At 42.0% G+C, this 20215-nt stretch overlaps 1 protein-coding gene across 1 annotated transcript; it reads right to left on the bottom strand.

The window, feature by feature from the left end:
- Positions 1 to 1318: 1318 nt before the first annotated feature.
- FABP5 (fatty acid binding protein 5) lies at positions 1319 to 7061 on the bottom strand. The gene is made up of 4 exons (XM_059994818.1): positions 6904 to 7061; positions 4356 to 4528; positions 3872 to 3973; positions 1319 to 2705 (listed from the first exon to the last, which is right to left on the bottom strand). The coding sequence occupies exons 1-4, from the start codon at positions 6980 to 6982 to the stop codon at positions 2652 to 2654; spliced, it is 408 nt and encodes a 135-aa protein (XP_059850801.1). The 5' UTR covers positions 6983 to 7061; the 3' UTR covers positions 1319 to 2651.
- Positions 7062 to 20215: the final 13154 nt, after the last annotated feature.

Here is a 20215-nt window from a genome sequence, read left to right as displayed (position 1 = left end):
CGCTTTGTCACAGCTCACCCTTCCCCCTCCCCATATCCTCAAGTCTGTTCTCTAGTAGGTCTGTGTCTTTTACAGGTATAACTAGAGTTCAGAGGAGTTAAGTAACCCTGCCCTAAGTCACACAATTCTTAAAAGGGTAGAGAGCCAGAATTGGATTCCAGTATTGTCTGCTTCCAAAGCCCCAACACTTAAATCATCACACTAAATTTTAGAGAGATTAAACCAGTTTGAAATTAAACGTGACATCTATAGGGAAATGTCCAATAAGTTATCGGCAATAAAGTGTTGAAGCATAGAGAAGAAAACAGGAGATCTGATAGACCTGGGTGAAACTCAGGGAGTGAAACTCCCAACACATGCAGTGTGTTGTAGAACTAAACAGAATACATTCCAACATACTACCAGTTAAGAGAAAATAAAAATATTCAATGAAGGCACTAGTTTATACCTTTTGATAAGGGGTGAACTGATGTTAAAGGATTGCTTAGCAGAAAGAAGGGCTTGATTGACACTAGATAAGATGAAGCTGAGCTGCATTTGTTCTTGTTCTACCCAGTGGTTCTCAACTAGGTATGCTACCATACCCTTAGAAGACATCTGGAAATGTATAGGGTGTTTGGGGTAGACTGATGGGTGCCATGGGCATTTTGTGGCAATGATCTTAGGACACCGACTTGCCACAGCTCAGCACAATGAAGAAAAGTTCTCTCACCCAAAATGTCAACAACTCCCCCCATGGAAGAAACATGGGCCTACCCTTCCTCTAGTAATACTCCACTGTCCATAAACTGAAGCAATACAGACATTAGAACATGGTGTGGTTGCACAGGTTTTAGTCAGATGAACTTGTGCTCCAACCTGTTCTGACTCGTACTAGCTGTATGGCTCGGTATCATTACCTAGACCCTGAGACTTAGTTTCCTCATCTAAGTAATGCAGAAAACAATTGTTAATACACATCATTTAGGGTGGTTCTGAGAATTATAAAACTCTTAAAAGTACTTGGCCCAGTGTTCGGTTCAGGGAGTCATATAAATGGACACTATTATTAGAAGTGGAAAAGGGGGATGAAAGAGGAACTCTAGTATGGAGATGAAAATAAACAAATGAAATTCAAATAGAAAAGGAAGTCTAGACCAGCACTGTCCAACTAAAAATATGGACCCCCCCCCTCAAAAAAAAGGCCAGCACATGTAATTTTTTTTAGCACATGTAATTTTTAAATATTCCCTAGCCACATTAAAAAAGACAAGCAACAGGTAAAATTAATTTGATTAATATACAATATTTAGGTAACCAACTGTATCCAAAAATATGATTTCAACATGTAATCAATATAAAAAAAAATCAGAGGTGTTTTCCTTTTTTTTTTTTTTTTTTTTTGGTATAAAGTTCTTTAAATCTTATGTGTATTTTACTTACCCAGTGCTCATCAGCCACCTGGGGCTACAGCTATATATTGGACAACACAGAGCTAGGGTATCAGTGAGTCCAACTCTTTCATTGACTGCTAGCTCTCAGTAATTAAAGATTCTTGCCAGCTAATATTTTAGTGCCAAGAGAGTAGTTTCAGAAAAGTCTCAGTTATTACATTTAGGTACTTTAAACTCAGGATCTTTATACCACTGAGAAGAGGCAGTGCTGTAGAATGATTGACCAGTCATGAGTGGACTCCATGAGTTGTAGGTTCCCACTCCAACTCTCCTCCTTCCTGTGTCCTTGAACAAGTTAGGTAGTCAAAAACCTATTTTCTTATTTGCAGCACATAGATGATGTTACTAGCTCCCCTAAGTATTGCTCTGAGGATCATGTACATAGTTTTAGCCCAGTGCCTATAGGAATTTCTCCAAATGTGAATTGCAGATAGTTGTTATTTGGCTTGAGAAATTGGACAGGAGTCACTAGAATTCTAGTTATTCTTTATATATACACACAAGTATTTCATTCAGAGCTCAATTACTTTTACGGCTTTTGTTAATGAGCACACTATGTACTTTCAAAGATGAGTGTTTCTTGACAAGTGCAATGACTTGTCCTTGTGTTCAGATATACCTTAACCTCTGGAAGACTGCCTGGCACATGGTAGGTCCTCAGAAAGTTTATTAAATGAATTTCTGGCTCAGAATTCCTGAGTAATAGTTATAAGCACACTATTAACAGTATGATTTAACCTTTATTCTAATATTTAAATTATAAAGTTTATTTATGTAGCTATTTTTCAACAAGAACAGTCTCTGTCACAAATTTAAGATTCTTGAGTTGATACAAAGTTCAAATAGCATAGGGCAAGATTAATGATTGGTAGTTTATTTGCCACAGAAGTAGTTCTACATATAAATTACTAAAATATAATCTCAATATGGTAACCTCAAGGCTACCCCAGAATTTATTCCATTCATAAATGTTAAAACTCATCACTAAATTCCTATAAAGCTTAAAAAAACATGCAAAACTGGTATAGCACAAACAGATTTATTTACTAACCAAAGAGATGATCCTAATTAAACCAACACTTTGAAATAGTTAAAGTAAAATGTTTGTGATAAAGATAACTGAACACAGTAATGAAAAAAAAAGAAGTATGGAGATTTGCTCATTGAACTGAGCTTGTTCATCCTCTCAGCTTCCTATCCAAAATGATGATGAAAGTTTTACTCTACTTTTTCATAGACCCGAGTACAGGTGACATTGTTCATGACACATACCTAGGAGAAAGAGTGATATTAGAAGAGTCAGGTTAGTCTTACATCACAGGGCAATGGTGATAGTTAAATGCTAGGACCACAATCCTACAAAACGTTGTAATCTACTTCATAGACGAAGAAAATGCACTTTAGGATTCCTGGGTTTGAAAAGCTAGAACCTGTTATTTTGCTTATGACATGCATATGCTTAACTGAAAACTAAATACTGATTTGCAATATCTAAACTATTCATTCAGTCTCAGCAAACACTATTCCTCATATTAAAGAAGCAGAAAAACGTATGCCTAAGAATATATAGACATTTTTTTACAAATTGAAGGTTTGTGGCAACCCTGCATTGAACAAGTCTATTGGCGCCATTTTTCCAACATCATTTGCTCACTTCCTGTCTCTGTGTCACATGTTAGTAATTCTCACAATATTTCAAACTTTTTCATTATTATTATATTGGTTTTGGTGATCAGTGATTAGTGATCTTTGGTATTACTATTGTAATTTGGGGGCAGTTATTAGCAATAAAGTTTTTTTGTTTGTTTTTCTTTTTTTTTGCAGTACACGGGCCTCTCACTGTTGTGGCCGCTCCCGTTGCGGAGCACAGGCTCCAGACGCGTAGGCTCACGGGCCCAGCCGCTCCACGGCATGTGGGATCCTCCCAGACCAGGGCACGAACCCGTGTCCCCTGCATCGGCAGGCGGGCTCTCAACCACTGCGCCACCAGGGAAGCCCTAAAGTATTTTTTTAATTGAGGTATGTATATTGTTTTTTCAGACATAAGGCTATTGCACACTTAACATAATAGTATAAACATAACTTATATGCACTGGGAAACCAAAAAATTCACATGACTCACTTTATTGTGATACTCAGTTTATTGCGGTGGTCTGGAATCCAACCTGCAATATCTCTGAAGTGTGCCTGAACTGTAAATGTAGCAGCAGAGCATGGACTAAACCCAGCTCCTGCTACATCCTCCAGTACATCATCTCACTTCTCTATCTCTACAAAGGGCTTTCTTAGTTATTAGTGTTTTGTATTTACCTTGTTACTCTGCAGTTTTTTCCTTTCCAAACCTAGTTCTCCTGCTCATGATCAGTGATACAGAACACCTATGTAAACTACGAGTTCAAACAAGAAGCGCAATAAAATAGAAGATGTCAGACACTTACCACCACTAATTTTCCGTCTTCCACTTTTCTTGTTATTATGCTTTCCTTTCCATCCCATTCCTGACGTTGAACCAATGCGCCATCTGTAAAGTTGCAGACAGTCTGCCAAAATAAAGCATACTTTTTAATCTTCCAAAGTACAATAAAAGAGAGTTTCTGTGACTCATAACCTCCTTAACCAACATTTTTTCATCTTTTCCCTTCCGAGTCTACTTCATTAGCCCATACTGATTTCATTCGTAACACAGTTTACGCTTTTCAATCTAGATGCACATAAGAGATACGCACTCTTTCTCGTGTCCCTTCAACTATTTTTACAAAATAGACTATGTTGTGAAGCTGGTACTTTCACTAATTTGTCACAACTCAATTCATAAAACAACTTGTGACTTTTTCATTAAGTTCTTGCCTGGAAGCAGTAAGACTGTTATTAATAGAATTTATCATTCTAGAAGCTTCTGTGATATTATAAGTTAGGACTGACCTGAGTTCTTCTGCCATCAGCTGTAGTCTCTTCAAACTTCTCTCCCAGGATGCAGGAAAACTGTGTTGTTTTCAAAGCGGTCTCAGTTTTTATGGTGAGGTTTTTGCCGTCGGAAGTGATGATACAGTCCGGTTTAGCTATTGCACCCATTTTTCGCAGAGCTAGCCCCACTCCTGTAGAATGTTATATCGTGTTAAACAACAGGAAGACCAAAGTTATAGTTTACATAATAAAAGCAGCAATTCAATTGTAATCACTATGCTGTGCATATTTTCACCTATTCACTTATCAATAACCACCGTGAACACATATCCAGTGCTCACCATGTGTTCATACTTGACATATATTATTCATGGCAGCCTTATGACAACTTTGTGGAAGGTGGATACACTGTCTCCATTTTACAGATGAGAAGGTGAGGCACTGATGTAATTCACTCAAGCTCATTCAGCTAGGGAGGGAGGGGGCTGCGAACCAACAATGCAGGCAGGCCGTGGGCCTCCAAATAGCTCAGCCACCACGCTCTGCTGGCTTTCAGAAAGTTAGGGAAGATATCCGAACTTCTACAATTTCCTCAATTCTGCCAACCATTGTATTCTATGACTCCAGCACACAGTCTGGCACATAAAAGGTCCCTGATAAATATTTGATTAGCAGACTATACAAAATCAACATTGATCCTGAGATACGCCAATTACACAAAGTTTTAAGAGTTAACTGCACAATCATAACGCTAGCAAACAGGAAAAATCTTACCCTCAAACAGAGTAACTATTTCAGAGCTGTGTAACTCAATTACTGTATTGATATATTTAATTTATAATCTGTGTATGTCCCCTTAATGTTAACATTTAGTAGGAAACTTAGTTCTAGGCGAAATCTCGGTTTCACAGATGAGGAGATTACAACCTAGACAGAGGAACTGACTTGATGATGAACACTCAGCCAGGCTTGAAATGTCCCCGTGAAGACTTCTCTTTTGCCAGCTCAAGGCTGGTGCCTTGTTTTGTTAGAGTCATTAGATATTCTCACTTTGGACAAATAAAAGGCTCTGCTTTTCCTACACCTTGACTGCTCTCTAATGAATTGAGCCTTGACAACCTTCATGACTCCAGAACTCTGGAAACCAGCCATCTGATAAACACATTCGCTTTCAATGGGCAGAGAAACAGCCTTCTCCGGTCCTCACACATGTGAACAAACACAAATGTGTTTCTTTGATTTGAGTACGTTAGGTGGCTTTACTCACAGGCTCGTAAAGACACTCAAGGGTCACCACAGAACCAGCCTTAAGCAGCCACTGTCTTGCATAAAGGTTAGTGAAGGTGTGTTTCTAAAGTACCTCAGGGCCTAGGTCTTTGTAGCGACTTGTGCACCAGAAAGCAGTCATGTCAACATTTGTGGGAGGGCGACTTCTAAAGCGTCCCCCAGTCCCAGCAGTTGTCTCAGATAGGATCTTTGCCATGCTTCACCATCCCACTTCCTAGGGGCCTGTGACAAAGGTTCATCTCTGTTTGCCAATCTACCCAGTGTTTCAACCAGCATGCAATCGTTGTCACCGGCTCAGGAAAAAGACAGGAGAAAATTCAGCACTATTTTGAGTGACAACTTGAATCTTCCTACAGAGACTCATCCTTCCTTGGAAGGCTTTTAATAAGTCAAGTGCCTTCTGCAAAGCCACAGCCATCTTGGATGTGGTAGGAAAGCAGCCGCAGGAGGGACCGGCAGTTTCTGATCGCGGTTTCCCAACAAAGCCTCTCTGCCCTCCACCCTCTAGATGCAGAGGCCAGGGCCGCGGCGCACTGCCTCCCCATCCCCCGGCACAGTCAACCTCACTGCGCTCCTCCCACAGGCCACCCGCCAACAGTACAGCGCCGCCAGTGCCACGCCTCCGAGCGCCGCTCTGGGGCGCGGAGGCGAGGATGCCCCGATGCTCCCCGGGGAGCCGTGCCAACCCAAAGGGCCCGGCACACCCGGAGAGGGCGGGTGGGGGACCTGCGGGTAAGGGAGATGCAGCCGAGAGCGGAATGGAAGCTGAAGCAGTAGCCCGGTTCAGACCCTCTAAAGGATTTCTGCTAGAAACCGCGTCCCCGTGGAGAAGAGGGAGGGGACCCCGCGCGCCATCTAGGAACAAAGATGCGGCAGGGTGGGCAAGGCGAGTGGGTGCGGCCACGACGGAGTGAGTGCGAGTGGGAGGACGGGGTCAGGATTAGGGAGGACGAGTAGTGGAGGAAAAAAAATAGGTAAAGTTAAGAGGGCTGCCTGGAGGGGTCGAAAGAAGTGAAGTTGGGGGTGGGAGGGGGGGTGAGCGCGCTAAAGGCAGGGAGCAAGTGCGGTGGCGCCCAGGGGAAAGCAGCAGAGAGCGGGGCAGACCGAGAGGCCCACGCTCTCCCCGCCGCTCGCCCATGACGGAGGTGGAAGAGGATAACGGGGTCGGCGATAAGCAGCCAAGCATGCCCAGCCTCTGAGCCCAGCACGCCGAAGGGGACCTAGGGACAGATAGACATACACGTGCCACGTTGCAGCGCCGCATGCTGGGGAACCTCACCTACTTCCTTCATGTATTCGTCAAAGCCTTTGCTCTCTACTAAGCACCATCTTCCTACCAGCTGCTGAATGGTGGCCATGGTGGGCGCGGGCGGGCGAGCGTGCAGAGAAAGCGAAGGAGGGTCGGGCGCCGGGAACCTGGCGTGCGGACGCCAGTCCACCGCGGCTGCTTTATAAAGGCGGAGCGCGCGCAGGGCGGCGCCCGGCGGCCAATGAGAGGAGCGCCTCGCCCGCCCGGCACCCCGCCTCCGGGTCTCGCTCCGGGGGTCCAGACAGGCAAACCCGCTCCACCTGCCCCGGCCGCGAGTACTCCTCCGGCGACTCCTGCAAGCAGGGACTCGCCCGGCGCGCCCCACACCACACCGGACGCCAGCCCCTGCACGTTCCCGCGCCTCCTTACGCCCAGGAAGCCAGAGGGGCTACCGGCGGACCCGGCCCACAGATCCCACGTCAAGCTGCCGCCCCTCTTCCATTCAAAACACCCCCAAAGAATCGATTAGCCTTCGCTCCGCTCCAATGGCAGGAATTGATTGATCGGTAGTTTGATTGATCGATTGATAAACTTCTTTGCCTCACTAGTCACTGCTCGCAGACGGGGCAAACCCTCATCCCACACCCTCCTGAGACAACCCGTTCTCCCCACCCTCAGGCCACTCCCGGACCAAATGGGGCCTCAGGATGGGTGTATACCTGTGTTGAGTTAGACCATTTTATCAGAAAGTGCTGGGTGGATGGAGATGTCCCAAGAAGTTGGTTTTCCAAACTCAGATTCTGTAGCAGGTATCAGCTTAAGTGACTGCCACTGCTATTAAATGTTCTCATTCAAGTATGTTTTATATTTTCAGTTTCCCCTCAGGCTCCCAAGTCTTTAGATTCCAGTGCTTCTCCTCTTCACCTTTAATCATAATAATTCCCTGGGTTTGTATGTAGAACGTCATACTTTTCAAAGTGTGCTTGTCGCAGTATCTTACTTGGTGCTCCTGGGTTTCTGTGGGAGTGAGCTGGGATGAGGTGAGGAAGTTGCCACACAGAGAGGGTAGCCAACTTGGTGGAGATAAAGTCCATTTACTGAGTGTCTCCTTGCTGGATGCTGTACTTCCTGGCTCCTTTATATCCATTAACTGATCTCCGCTAGATTTTTGCTGAAGAATATTATCCCAACTTTCTGAAAGAGAGATATGGCAGGGAAAGTTTGCAGAGTGGCAGAACCAGAATGCCTGTCCAGATCCTTCTCACTCTAGACCTTGTGAAATAGGTCCACACCTGGCTCACTCTCCTCAAGGGATTAAGAGTAGAGGCTACAGTCCCCTGAACTATTCCAAGACACTAGCTCTTGTACCTTCCCTAACAAACTGAAACCTCAGCTTGGTTTGTCATCTCCCCGCGTGACTCAGGACATTTACTCCCCTGCACTGTAGCCCTTTCAAGTTCCTGCCCTAATTTTAGGGTCATCCCAGTTTTCCTTGTGGTACCATTTTAATAGTGAGCGACTCAGGCCATGCAGTTGTGCCACTAAGGGCCGGTAGGTCACACACCTGAGGCTCTACTGCTCAGCAAACATTCACATTCTGAGGGCACCTGAGCGCGTCATTTGCTCAGCAAAGCAAGTGCTGGCTTCCAGACGCTTAGCGCGGCCCGCTGCCCCTCCTCCTGGAGAAGCAGTTCCTACGTGTTTGGACTTGCCTTCTTAATGTGCTAGTTCGGCAGGTTTCGTCCATTTTTGTATAGAATATGGTAATAATAGCCAGGACTCAATGCCGGAATACTAATTTTTAGATTATCATAGTCAACCATGCTATAGAAATATCAGAAGGAAATTGGCACTATAGTACTAAATACTCAGGTACTTAAGTTGTTTTTATACCAGAGGCATTACCCAAAACTTAACTTTTAAGCACACTCTTTGATGTGATGAGTGTGTAGATGAAAAATGTCCCCACCACATCAGTAAACAAAGGATGCTGCAACCATCAAGGCCTCAGCCACAGCAGCGCCCTGACTGTGCGCCGGAGGGGATTCAGGATGGAAAAAAGCAAAATACTGGCCCTAGATAGTTGAGGCCCGTATCAAAGGTGTGGTCCCAGACCCTTGCATCTTCCCATATATAGAAAAGCGTTAACTTTGTTAACTTGAGATGTCTGGTTTTCTTTAATTAACAGTAGTCTTCTGGTGCTCTATCTGGTTTTTGTTGTAAAAATTCCTCTATATGCTGACTCCTTCATTCCCTCTTTGGAGCAGTCCCTCAGAGCTATTGGAGAGGCTGTCTTCCAGGCTTAAGTCCTCAGAAACTCCACCAAATAAAACGTAATTCTCAACATTTAGGTTGTGCATTTTTTTCAGTTGACAAGTGGAAACAATCCTTTCGTGGTTAAAACACATCAACAAACATAAGAGATATAGGCCAAAATGCCTGTTACTGTCTCTCATGGAACAAAGAGGAAGGGCATTGTGATTGCTCTGCTACTGTGGGCAACACACTTAATCCCTTGTTGTCTGATGCCTCTCATCCCTATTACAAATACAGAGAGAGATTGAAGTCAATTATTTCTAAGGGACCTCAAGCCCAAAATTCAGATTCCCTTCCTTTCTTATGAATACTAGTAACGGGGCTTCCCTGGTGGCGCAGTGGTTGAGAGTCCGCCTGCCGATGCAGGGGACACGGGTTCGTGCCCCGGTCCGGGAAGATCCTACGTGCCGCGGAGCGGCTGGGCCCGTGAGCCATGGCCGCTGGGCCTGCGTGTCCGGAGCCTGTGCTCCGCAATGGGAGAGGCCACAACAGTGAGAGGCCCGCATACCGCAAAAAAAAAAAAAAAAAAAGAAGAATACTAGTAATGGATTACAAGCTCTGAAAAACATTGAATACTTTCTTAACCTGCTAATTAAAGTCCTGTTCTAGACTACTTAACTTGAACCCAGTATAAGTGCAAAAACCAAATCTGTTGTGAAAACAAATCTGATTAAAGTCTTGTATGACTTTACGGGACTGTGGACAAAAAATATCGCCTGCTATTTTAGTAAACAGAGGATGTTGCTGTGGCCATAAAGCCGCCCCCGATGTGTGCTCTGAAGGGATTCAGGATGGAGGGAAAACAGCATCTTGGCCCTAAGTAGTTAAGGTGCATAGCAAAAGAATAATTTCAATGAGCCCAGACTCTTGCATCTTCCCATACAAAGAAAAGCACTAAAATCATTAACTCGAGATGTCTGTTTTTTTGTGTTTAGCAGTAATATTTTGATATTCAACTACATGGTTTTTTTTTTTTTTTTTTTACTGACACAAAGTCCTCTATATCCTGGCTCTTCCCTTACCTCTTTGGAGCAGTCCCTCAGAGCTATCTGAGAGGCTGTATCCCAGGCATAAGTCCTCAGAAAGTCCACTGAATAAAACATAATTCTCAGTTTTTAGGTTGTGCATTTTTTTCAGTCGACGGGATGGTTGAGTATCTCTTCATTGGAAAAAGGGAGGAGAATTATCACTTGATTGAGATTAATTACATTACAATACAAGGAACAAGGGACAACAGTTTTATCCTAGCCTATCCTTACAAACAGAAGGAACTGTGCCGGTCATTAGTTTTAGTGGCAGCACAGTGACAGTATAGGTGTCACATCATGTGTTCCTTCATGCTGGAGGATAATAATACATTATTCTTGTAGATGAAAATGGTTGAAGAATCCTGAATTACTAGCGACTCTTCCCCCAGTGGCTCTAGTAGACTACTAGTTATAAGACAGATGCAATTTTCTTTAATATCTCTAAACCTCAGTTTTCTCATCTATGGGATTAAGGAGGTAAGGATTAGATTAATTAATTTCTTAGAATCCTTTCAGTTTATGAAGTACTCCTGCAGTAGTTGATAGCCCTGAGAAATACACTCAAAATTACTCTATTTCCACCTAGTGGTAAAACGGAGTATTTTTCGCAGGTTTTCTTTGATAAGTGTTAGTAGCTTGTCAGCTTCCACAATCGCTTCCAACATACTGTTGGTGTATATCGTGTAATTTTGCTTAAGACAAGTTCCCAGCTGCAGTTTGTATAGATGAATGTACATCCCATAAAGTTAGTTATAATGTATAATCATTTCCTAGGACAGCAAGCATTGGTGGCCTAGAAGCACACTGCTAGTAGAAAAAGAAAGAGCACTACATTAAATGAATCATTGCAGAGATTACACAAAGCAATCCGTGTTCAGACCATTGAGTCTTCTCTAAGTACATACCCAGATGAAGCCAAGAAGGAGGAGGAAAAGCAAAGTGATCACTATAAAGCATTACTTCTCAAATTTTAGTATGCAAATCACCAGGGGGTCTTGTTAAAAACACAGAAACTGGGCTTTCCCTGGTGGCGCAGTGGTTGAGAGTCCGCCTGCCGATGCAGGGGACACGGGTTCGTGCCCCGGTCTGGGAAGATCCCACGTGCCGCGGAGCGGCTGGGCCCGTGAGCCAGGGCCGCTGAGCCTGCGCGTCGGAGACTGTGCTCCGCAACAGGAGAGGCCGCAACAGCGAGAGGCCCGCGTACCGCAAAAAAAAAAAAAAAAAACTGGAAAAAAACCACAGAATCTGATTTAGTAGGTCTCTGGGCATAAGATCGTGCATTTCTAATGAACTCCCAGGTGATGCCAGTGTTTGGGTCTGTTCGCCTGCCCACTTCAATCTATACCCTTAAGTTATATCAAACTTAAAGGTATAAATTGAACAGCATGTAGTGAAATGTTTGCTTTATTTTCCCATGCGTTTTCCCCATGTTGTCTTGCCTCTTGTGTTCCTGAATTCCTCCTTTACAGCGATAGTTTCTCAGTTGAGTGACTCACTGTTAATAAGGAGAAACCAATCTGAGTTTCCAATGAACCACATTCTGTTCTCTAGGTTGGCTAAACGCCATGATTTCCTACAGGAACTGGGAGCTGAGTGGGTGTTATCACTGAGGGAAACCATGATCTTGGTTTGGCTCTATCTTAGAAGGTGGATAAAGAATATTTGTGTCACAAATCTCATGTCTTGTCATCCATCTTGTAGCTTCAAAATAATAGTTAATCCCTCAGGACAAAGCTGAGGTTCCTAATGGCCTTTCTGCCCTGATAGATTAGCAGAACTGAACACAGTGTTTTGGGCACAGTGCAAGATATGGTGCTTATGGGTCCCAGGTAGCCTGGGGACAGGTCTGACTGATGATCGTTGTCATGTTGTAATTATAAACGGTACTCTCACTCCAAGTATCTCAAATTGAATGATGTTGGATGAAGAGTTGTGAAATGTAATTCTCACCTATCCGGCAGTTCCAAAGCCTAAATTTCAAGTATGACATTATCATGGGACTCTAGTATCATCTAATGTAAAACCTGAAGGTTGCCTTACAGGAGGGAAGAAAGGCTGTGAGGCAGAGTCAGTCCTTCTCTATTCATCTGGCCTTACACAAATATGTCATGTGCGCACTGCTCCACTTATCCACAAATGAAAGGCAAGCACACAACAGACTCCTTTGATTCAAGTCAGCCTGCATTTTTAGACCACCTAACAATCATGTGGAATAGGCTGTAGTCCTTGTCTTCAAGGAGTCTGTCACCTAAGCTTACACCAGTTAAGGAACTGCATTCATATATTTTTTTAAATTTAATCAACATTTAGTAAATTTTTCAACACATTCTGAAAATTTTCAGGTATTAAATGTCTTTGAAAATATCGATAAATTCATTTGATAACATGAGGTGAATTTTCCAAGAATTACCACAGTCTTTTGCAGGGGGTGAGCTGTGTATATCGTCCGTCCTAATTGCTTTCAATTGTATCTGGAAACTAGATTTTTGATTGTTTGTTTGTTGGTGTGTTAGTTTGAACAGGTCATCTCTTTGGCAGGAACAAGGTGGGTGTACCATCCTGTTTAAAACTAATGTGCCAAATGCCGCAAGGCAACCTGAGGTAACCTGTGCTCAGATTAGAAAGACCTTGTCTAATACTGGGTTACAGACTGTGAAGCAACGCACATCAATACCCAGCTCTCCCTTTGTTTTAGTGTTAGTGCATCACCAAGTGAACCATAAACAGACACTCGGCTGTCCCTAAGGTTGTCGCATGTGGTGAGATACACAACCTGCATAGTAAAATCTGCCAGTGTACGACTCACAACAGGGATTCTCCACCACCCTGGCCAGGCTGGGTAAGGACCAGAAGATCCTGCTGTGTTCCCTTTCTCGTGTCATCGACATCCTCTTTTGCGAGAAGAGACTCAGAAGCAAAGCTTAATGATTTTCCCACACATCCTCTGTTACCTCTGTCTTTCCATAGAAATTATAGGTGGATCCAAGGGGGGGGAATATGGCTCTGTTATGACAAGTTTTATTGCATTTGTTGCACAATATAAAACAGTATCACTTCTGCAGCTGTATTAGCAGCACATCATACAAAGTAATAAAAACTCTAATTAGTCAAGAAAGACAGATAAAGGTACCGTAACAAATCCTCTGAGAAGCTACAGACCCAAACCAGTCCAGCAACTGAAGCCTTAAACTTGTCTTTCAGCCTTAAACTGAAATAGATCTTGGAACTCCCTTCTCATCTACTATTCTAGAATAGGTCCAGCTTCTGGAAACAGGAAAGAATGTCACTTACCAGTGTCTCTTTGAACGTTACTTACTATATGAAAGTCACCTTATGCCACTTACCATAAAAAAAAAAAGTTTTTTTTCAAATTGAATATCTCTCCATTGTATTGTATTTTTGCATTTTGCTTGACATGATCACTTCTGAGATATATTTATAGAAACGGAAGTTGGGCTCCATTACAGAACAGAATATCATAACTGCCTAATATCTCGTTTGAAAGCAAGTGAGGATATAAGTCTGAACTGGAAACAAGATAAAAAGCGCTTCAGAATTCAACAAACCTTTTATTAATCACTTGCCAGTAGACATGAGTCTTGTGAAAAATGCAACAAGTTTCCTTTTGCTTTCATCTTTCCTAAGCAAGTGGCAGCAAATCCTCATTTCACAGAGCAAGGCTCCAGCTCTTTCGCACACTGACTTTCACAATCCCAAGCCTTAAGGCCTGGGTGCTCTGAGGGAATCGAACTAGTTCAAGTCAGTTATGCATATTCAGAAGTAAAACTTGATCTCTGGTGCCCACACCCACGTCATAGAATTTTTATTTGCATATTTTGGCAGTAATTTCTGGTCGGACCTGATCTCTGCCCAATTAGCTCTTATTAGTTGAGCAGACGTATTATAAGCAAATCCTTTAAAGTTATATACTTTCACTTCTGAATAGGGATGTGTGACTTGAATTCAGAACTAAAGGAGAATCTTATGTCCATGCCACTCTCTCACTTTGTCACAGCTTACCCATCCCCCTCCCCATATCCTCAAGTCCATTCTCTAGTAGGTCTGTGTCTTTATTCCCGTCTTACCCCTAGGGAATATATACACTACCAAATGTAGAATAGATAGCTAGTGGGAAGCAGCCGCATAGCACAGGGAGATCAGCTCGGTGCTTTGTGACCACCTAGAGGGGTAGGATAGGGAGGGTGGGAGGGAGGGAGACACAAGAGGGAAGAGATATGGGGATATATGTATATGTATAACTGATTCACTTTGTTATAAAGCAGAAACTAACACACCATTGTAAAGCAATTATACTCCAATAAAGATGTTTAAAAAAAAATGAAGGTAGGAGAATTTTCTTTTTTTTTGTCTCATCCAAGCCAAAATATTATTTATCAAAATAAAACTAATGACCTATTATGGTTATTGAATTTCTAGAGCCAGTTTGCCAAAAGCAAGCAAAGTATTTGTGGTATTCACACCAAATCCCAACCAAAGTAGTGGTCAGAAAAGCCATTGTGATAGATCTTTATGAGCCCTCATTTATCAGAAATTTCAATATAATTTATTATCTGAGAAGAAGCCAGATTTCCAGTTGCTCAGAGTAATCTATAGCATACAAGAGGCTGGGTGAATCGTAAAATAGTAACTATAGACCAAAGATTTAGGTTGTACATGGGTAATCATTAAATTCTTCCAAATAGCACTTTCACAGTATTGTGCATCCAGTTAGGCAGAAGTTAAGCTTGCTGTCAAGGTGACCCAGAAGAACCTTCTCCCATAGCACTTGCCTATTGTACCCTTCACTCTGTCCTAATAGGACCACTCTAGGTACCCAGGAGCAGCTTCTGATTCTCCTGTCTCTAGGACATTGTTCATCTCTGGAATGCACCCTTCCTATTCAATCTTTTTTAACAACTTTATAGAGGTATAATTGATATACAAAAAAAAAAGTCACATATTTAATGTATACTATTTGATGAGTTTGGACCTATGCATACACCCTTGAAAGCATCACCACAATCAAGGTAATAAACATATCCATTACCTCCAAAAAAAAAAAAAAGATTCCCTTAATACAAATAAATCCAGTCTCTTATTTAAATCCTTCTGGTGATAGAGACCTCGCTTCCCTACCGAGAAGCCCTTTGTGTGTTTAATTGGGAGAAAGCAATGATCACTATTGTGCTGAAATCTGCTTTCAATAATTTCTAGCTATCGGTCTTAGTTTTACCCTCTGGAATAACATAAAATGTCTGCTCACTTATTCTCTCATGGTGGGCCTATGAGGCCTGTATGTATCTGATGATGATACTTCATCCACATAACAAAGCGAGAGAGAGGCATGGACATATATACACTACCAGACGTAAGGTAGATAGCTAGTGGGAAGCAGCCGCATGGCACAGGGAGATCAGCTCGGTGCTTTGTGACCGCCTGGAGGGGTGGGATAGGGAGGGTGGGAGGGAGGGAGACGCAAGAGGGAAGAGATATGGGAACATATGTATATGTATAACTGATTCACTTCGTTATAAAGCAGAAACTAACACACCATTGTAAAGCAATTATACCCCAGTAAAGATGTTTAAAAAAAAAAGAAAAAGAATAAAACAGAGTACTAAAATCTATTGAACTTGTAAAAAAAAAAAATCATAGGTCAATATCTCTGATAAAAAAAAAATTGCTTACAGATCCAAATATATTATACATAAAATACTTTGGAGAAAGAGACCTATAAATAAAATTCTATAAAATATACGTTATGTGTGTATGTGCGTGTATACCTGTGCATGTACATATATGTATATGTGTGTATGTGTATATATATTCTCTCTCTCTCTCTGTATATATATATACACACATAGAGAGAGAGGTATTAATTATAGCAAAAGGAAGAGTGAAAAAGAACAGTAATTCCAATTACATTTTTAATTTAGAGTAAGCTAGAGGCTAGGAAGGACCAAGTAATAATGACTCCAAAAACTTGTTTAACATGACTATTGCAAAACATTCAGAAGAAAAATCATTTCCACTCTACTCAGCATAATTAGAGTATTTCATAATCCAACTGCAGCTATTGTCTGAATGTCATTTTTCCAGAGTAAGCAATAACATAATCCCAAATTACAGGTTTACCAAGACTATCAAATATATTCAGTGATTCAGTATTAAAACACTTCATAGAGAGAAATATTAAGGTGAAAAATAAGAGAAGGGGATTAGCCTAAAATTATTTCTATCAATTCATATTTGGCCTATGAAAATAATAATTAACATGTGATGATTAGAGCAATACTCGTGTATGGATTTTAAATAGCTTTGGGAAATTTAACACTAAAATTAATTATGTGGTTGTTTGGCCTCCACCCTTATCCCTCAGGAAAACCATATATCATAGTAACAATATGTGTCATAAACACACACACACAATTTGCTCACTATTTAAACTGTCACAGGGCCTTTTAGTTTCCTTAGAGAAGCTTTTTTTTTAAGTGTCATAATCGTTGTGGTCTCAATTCTCCTTTGCCTTCATTTCAATTGGATAAGCTTATCTCAGGAAGATCGTTTGAGAATTGAGTCAGAGCAACTTTTGTCTATTTCGTAACCCTCTGCTACAACATTTTAAGATACGCCAGGCAAAAAAAAACACTGGCCTCACTCATAAAACAACAATTTTATTAGTTATCCACTCTAAAGTCACCATGGTATAGTTGAAAGAATAGTATCCTAAGATGTAGGAAACCCTAGTTCTCGACTTTTTATTCTGCTACTAAATAACTGTGTAAACTTAGATTTTTGTTTCCTCATCTGAAAAATGAGAACAGAGTAAATCAAAGTTTCAAGGATGTATAAATTTCACAGAGCTTTTCTTTAACAACCTAAAAAGAAAGATGCACTGACAAAAACAACAAAAAACCCTAACTGTGTACTTTAATTATTTGTCATCTAATTTAAGGGTGCAATATAATGGTTGAAAATTAAAATATATGCCACTGACTCTTCAGATTCAGACTCCTGGGAAAATGTCATAATATGATCCTTACTATTTTTGTCCAGCCCCCTTCTGCCCAGCAAGATCTTGCTGAAGGGGGCATTATAAGCAGAGAGATGGAAGAGTCCCCTGAGTCAAGAAAATGGCAAGTGAGAAATTCTCAATAATTTGGGTGAGAGTGGGGGGCAGGTTCTCCAAAGAATCCATAGTAACATCTCATGAAAAAAAAAAAGTAGGCAGCTGTAAATATTCACTAAGAGCAAAACAAATTTCAAATGAACTTTATTATTCAGATGTAAATAAGTTGTAGCTCAAACCATTCCAGTCAAATAAGATTTTTTCTACCTTTTTTTTTTTTTCTTCTTTTCCCCCCGACTAGAGCAGCCAGAGGTAGCCTTGTGGAGTCAGGAAGACCGTTGAGGAGAGGTCTCCACCTTCCCCCACAGAGGTTCTCCAACCTGTGAAGAGGCTGAGGGAAAGCAGGAAATTGCTTGCTTCATTTTTTTTTTTTTTAATGCGGTATGCGGGCCTCTTACTGTTGTGGCCTCTCCCGTTGCGGAGCACAGGCTCCGGACGTGCAGGCTCAGCGGCCATGGCTCACGGGCCCAGCCGCTCCGCGGCATGTGGGATCTTCCCGGACCGGGGCACGAACCCGTGTCTCCCGCATCGGCAGGCGGACTCTCAACCACTGCGCCACCAGGGAAGCCCCTGTTTGCTTCTTGCACAGTGAGAAGTTCCACTCTTTAAACCTGCCAGTTACACGTGTATTGACTTAACGTCTGTGAAATGTGCAAGTTACTCCAGGTTCCTCCTCCTCGCTTAACCCTACTCTCACTTTCCTTCTTTTTTTCCCATGTACTAGGGGATTTCTACCGTTTCTTGAAATAATTGCCAGGGTTGTGCCGAACGTATTATAGAAATCAATTAAGTCAACTGATGCCACTGAAAGCTAATGGTAAGAAGACAGTATCAGTAGATTTGAGCATGAAAGCCTCACTTTTAGGTTACTGGGTTTGCTGTTGTTTGTTGTTGTTGTTGTTTTCCATCACCAGACACTTGACAGCACCATCCTTCATATGACTCCATGTGCTGAAGAAAGGTAATTAAGAATATTGATCCTCTATTAGAAATTGGTGAATTAGAATTGACCATTCATGTAATTAGAAAAAAAAAAAAAAAAGTGACAACCAAGAGGTTGAGAATGGATTCTGTGATCTAAGAAACTTCGGGTGCTAGAAATACCATGGAGATTAAGCCTCTGTTAATCTTCTGTTTATTAGGGATTACACTGTCTTTTCTTCTTTACCACTTAAGGTATGGGAGGCAGGGGGGAGAGGTTCTCTTTGAAGGCTACAAGTTTAACTTGCTTGTTCAGTTTCTCTTCACATCGGCAAGATGAAAAATTACGGATACGTACCTATTACTCATAAAAAAGTCATTCTCTTTTATTCTCCACACCATCTCCACACTCTCACTAAACTTTTCAGAGACAAGTTAAAGTAATAGATCCATTTCATTTTGCAAATGTACTTCTGGAATTGTCCCTGGCACCTAGGATTACCTAAGGTAAATGACCATCTCTCACAGCTTTTCTCTTAAGGAAGTAAAAAGCAGGTAGAGTCTGTAAGAATTTCTGAAATAAGATTTATAAGAAACTTTCATAAAAGGGTTTGACCTACTTAAAAGAAATGCGTCAGAAGTTTTAGGCACCTGTTGTCAGTTCAATTAACCCTACCTTCTAGAGTGGTGCATTGCAGAAGTTCTGGCATGCTTAGAACTTCCATCCAAACACTATGATAACCATACAACAAATCAGGAAGACCTCAGCATTCATTCTTGCTGTGACCACAGCACAGCATCCGGGCTTAATGTGCTTCTACCTTCTGAATGGCTTACTGTGGCATTGTTCTTTTCAGACCAATGAATCAACAACAATACAAAGATGATTTTAAAGTGGTTACTCACACATGAGATCATCACACTGGGGCCCTGCCATAGGTTATTAAATTGTCTCAGTTTACAACATACTCTAGAAAACAGTTCCAGCTAGAGAGCTAACACTTACAGCGAGGGAGTAGGTCACAATGAAGTCCAAGAAGACAGCTGAATCACCATGGGTGGAATCAATTAAATCTGCACTAGGGCAGAGGTGATGCTTCCTCTGAGCACCCAGCCTTATTAACAAAAATCAAAAATCAAGATGAGGGCTTCCCTGGCGGCGCAGTGGTTGAGAGTCTGCCTGCGGATGCAGGGGATGCGGGTTCGTGCCCCGGTCCGGGAGGATCCCACATGCCGCGGAGCGGCTGGGCCCGTGAGCCATGGCCGCTGAGCCTGCGCGTCCGGAGCCTGTGCTCCGCGACGGGAGAGGCCACGACAGTGAGAGGCCCGTGTACCGCAAAAAAAAAAAAAAAAAAAAATCAAGATGAAAAGGTAGGGTAGGAACCCTCACATGGCTGGTGAGATTGTACATTAGGACAACCAATTCAGGAATCTGTTTGGAATTATCCACTACAGCTGAACCTTTACACCAAGAGACATACAAAAATGCTCATGGTGGTGTTATTTGTAATAACCACCCCCCAAAATGGGAAGAACTCAAAGCTTCACAACAGTAGAATGAATTTTTTAGTGTGATATATTCATACAGTGGAATAGTATTCAACAGTGAATATGAAAGAACTATGGTTACTTGCAACCACTTGGATGAATTTCATAAACGTGTTGAGCGGAAGAATCCACACAGAGATTAAAAACGTGAATATTCTACTTATTAAAAATTCAAGGGAATTCTCTGGTGGTCCAGTGGTTAGGACTCTGCATTTTCACTGCTGGGCTCAGTCCCTGGTTAGGGAACCAAGGTCAGTTCAGTCCCTGGTCAGGGAACTAAGATCCTGCAAGCTGCTCCGCACGGCTAAAAAAAAAAAAAAAAAAAAAATTCAAAAATAGATAAAACTCATCTATGATGTTAGAAGCCAAGACAATGGTTTCTTTTCAGAAGGAGAGAAGG

Source organism: Delphinus delphis, chromosome 17 (genome assembly GCF_949987515.2).
Source record: "Delphinus delphis chromosome 17, mDelDel1.2, whole genome shotgun sequence".
In the NCBI taxonomy this organism is placed as follows: domain Eukaryota; kingdom Metazoa; phylum Chordata; class Mammalia; order Artiodactyla; family Delphinidae; genus Delphinus; species Delphinus delphis.
This window is presented reverse-complemented; position numbering and strand designations above follow the sequence as displayed.

Coding starts and splice junctions, on each gene's coding strand:
- FABP5 (XM_059994818.1), bottom strand. CDS start 6,982: ATGGCCACCATTCAGCAGCTGGTAGGAAGATGGTGCTTAGTAGAGAGC. Junction 4,529..6,903: donor CGAATACATGAAGGAAGTAG/GTGAGGTTCCCC, acceptor AACATTCTACAG/GAGTGGGGCTAGCTCTGCGA. Junction 2,706..3,871: donor AAGACGGAAAATTAGTGGTG/GTAAGTGTCTGA, acceptor TCTTTCTCCTAG/GTATGTGTCATGAACAATGT.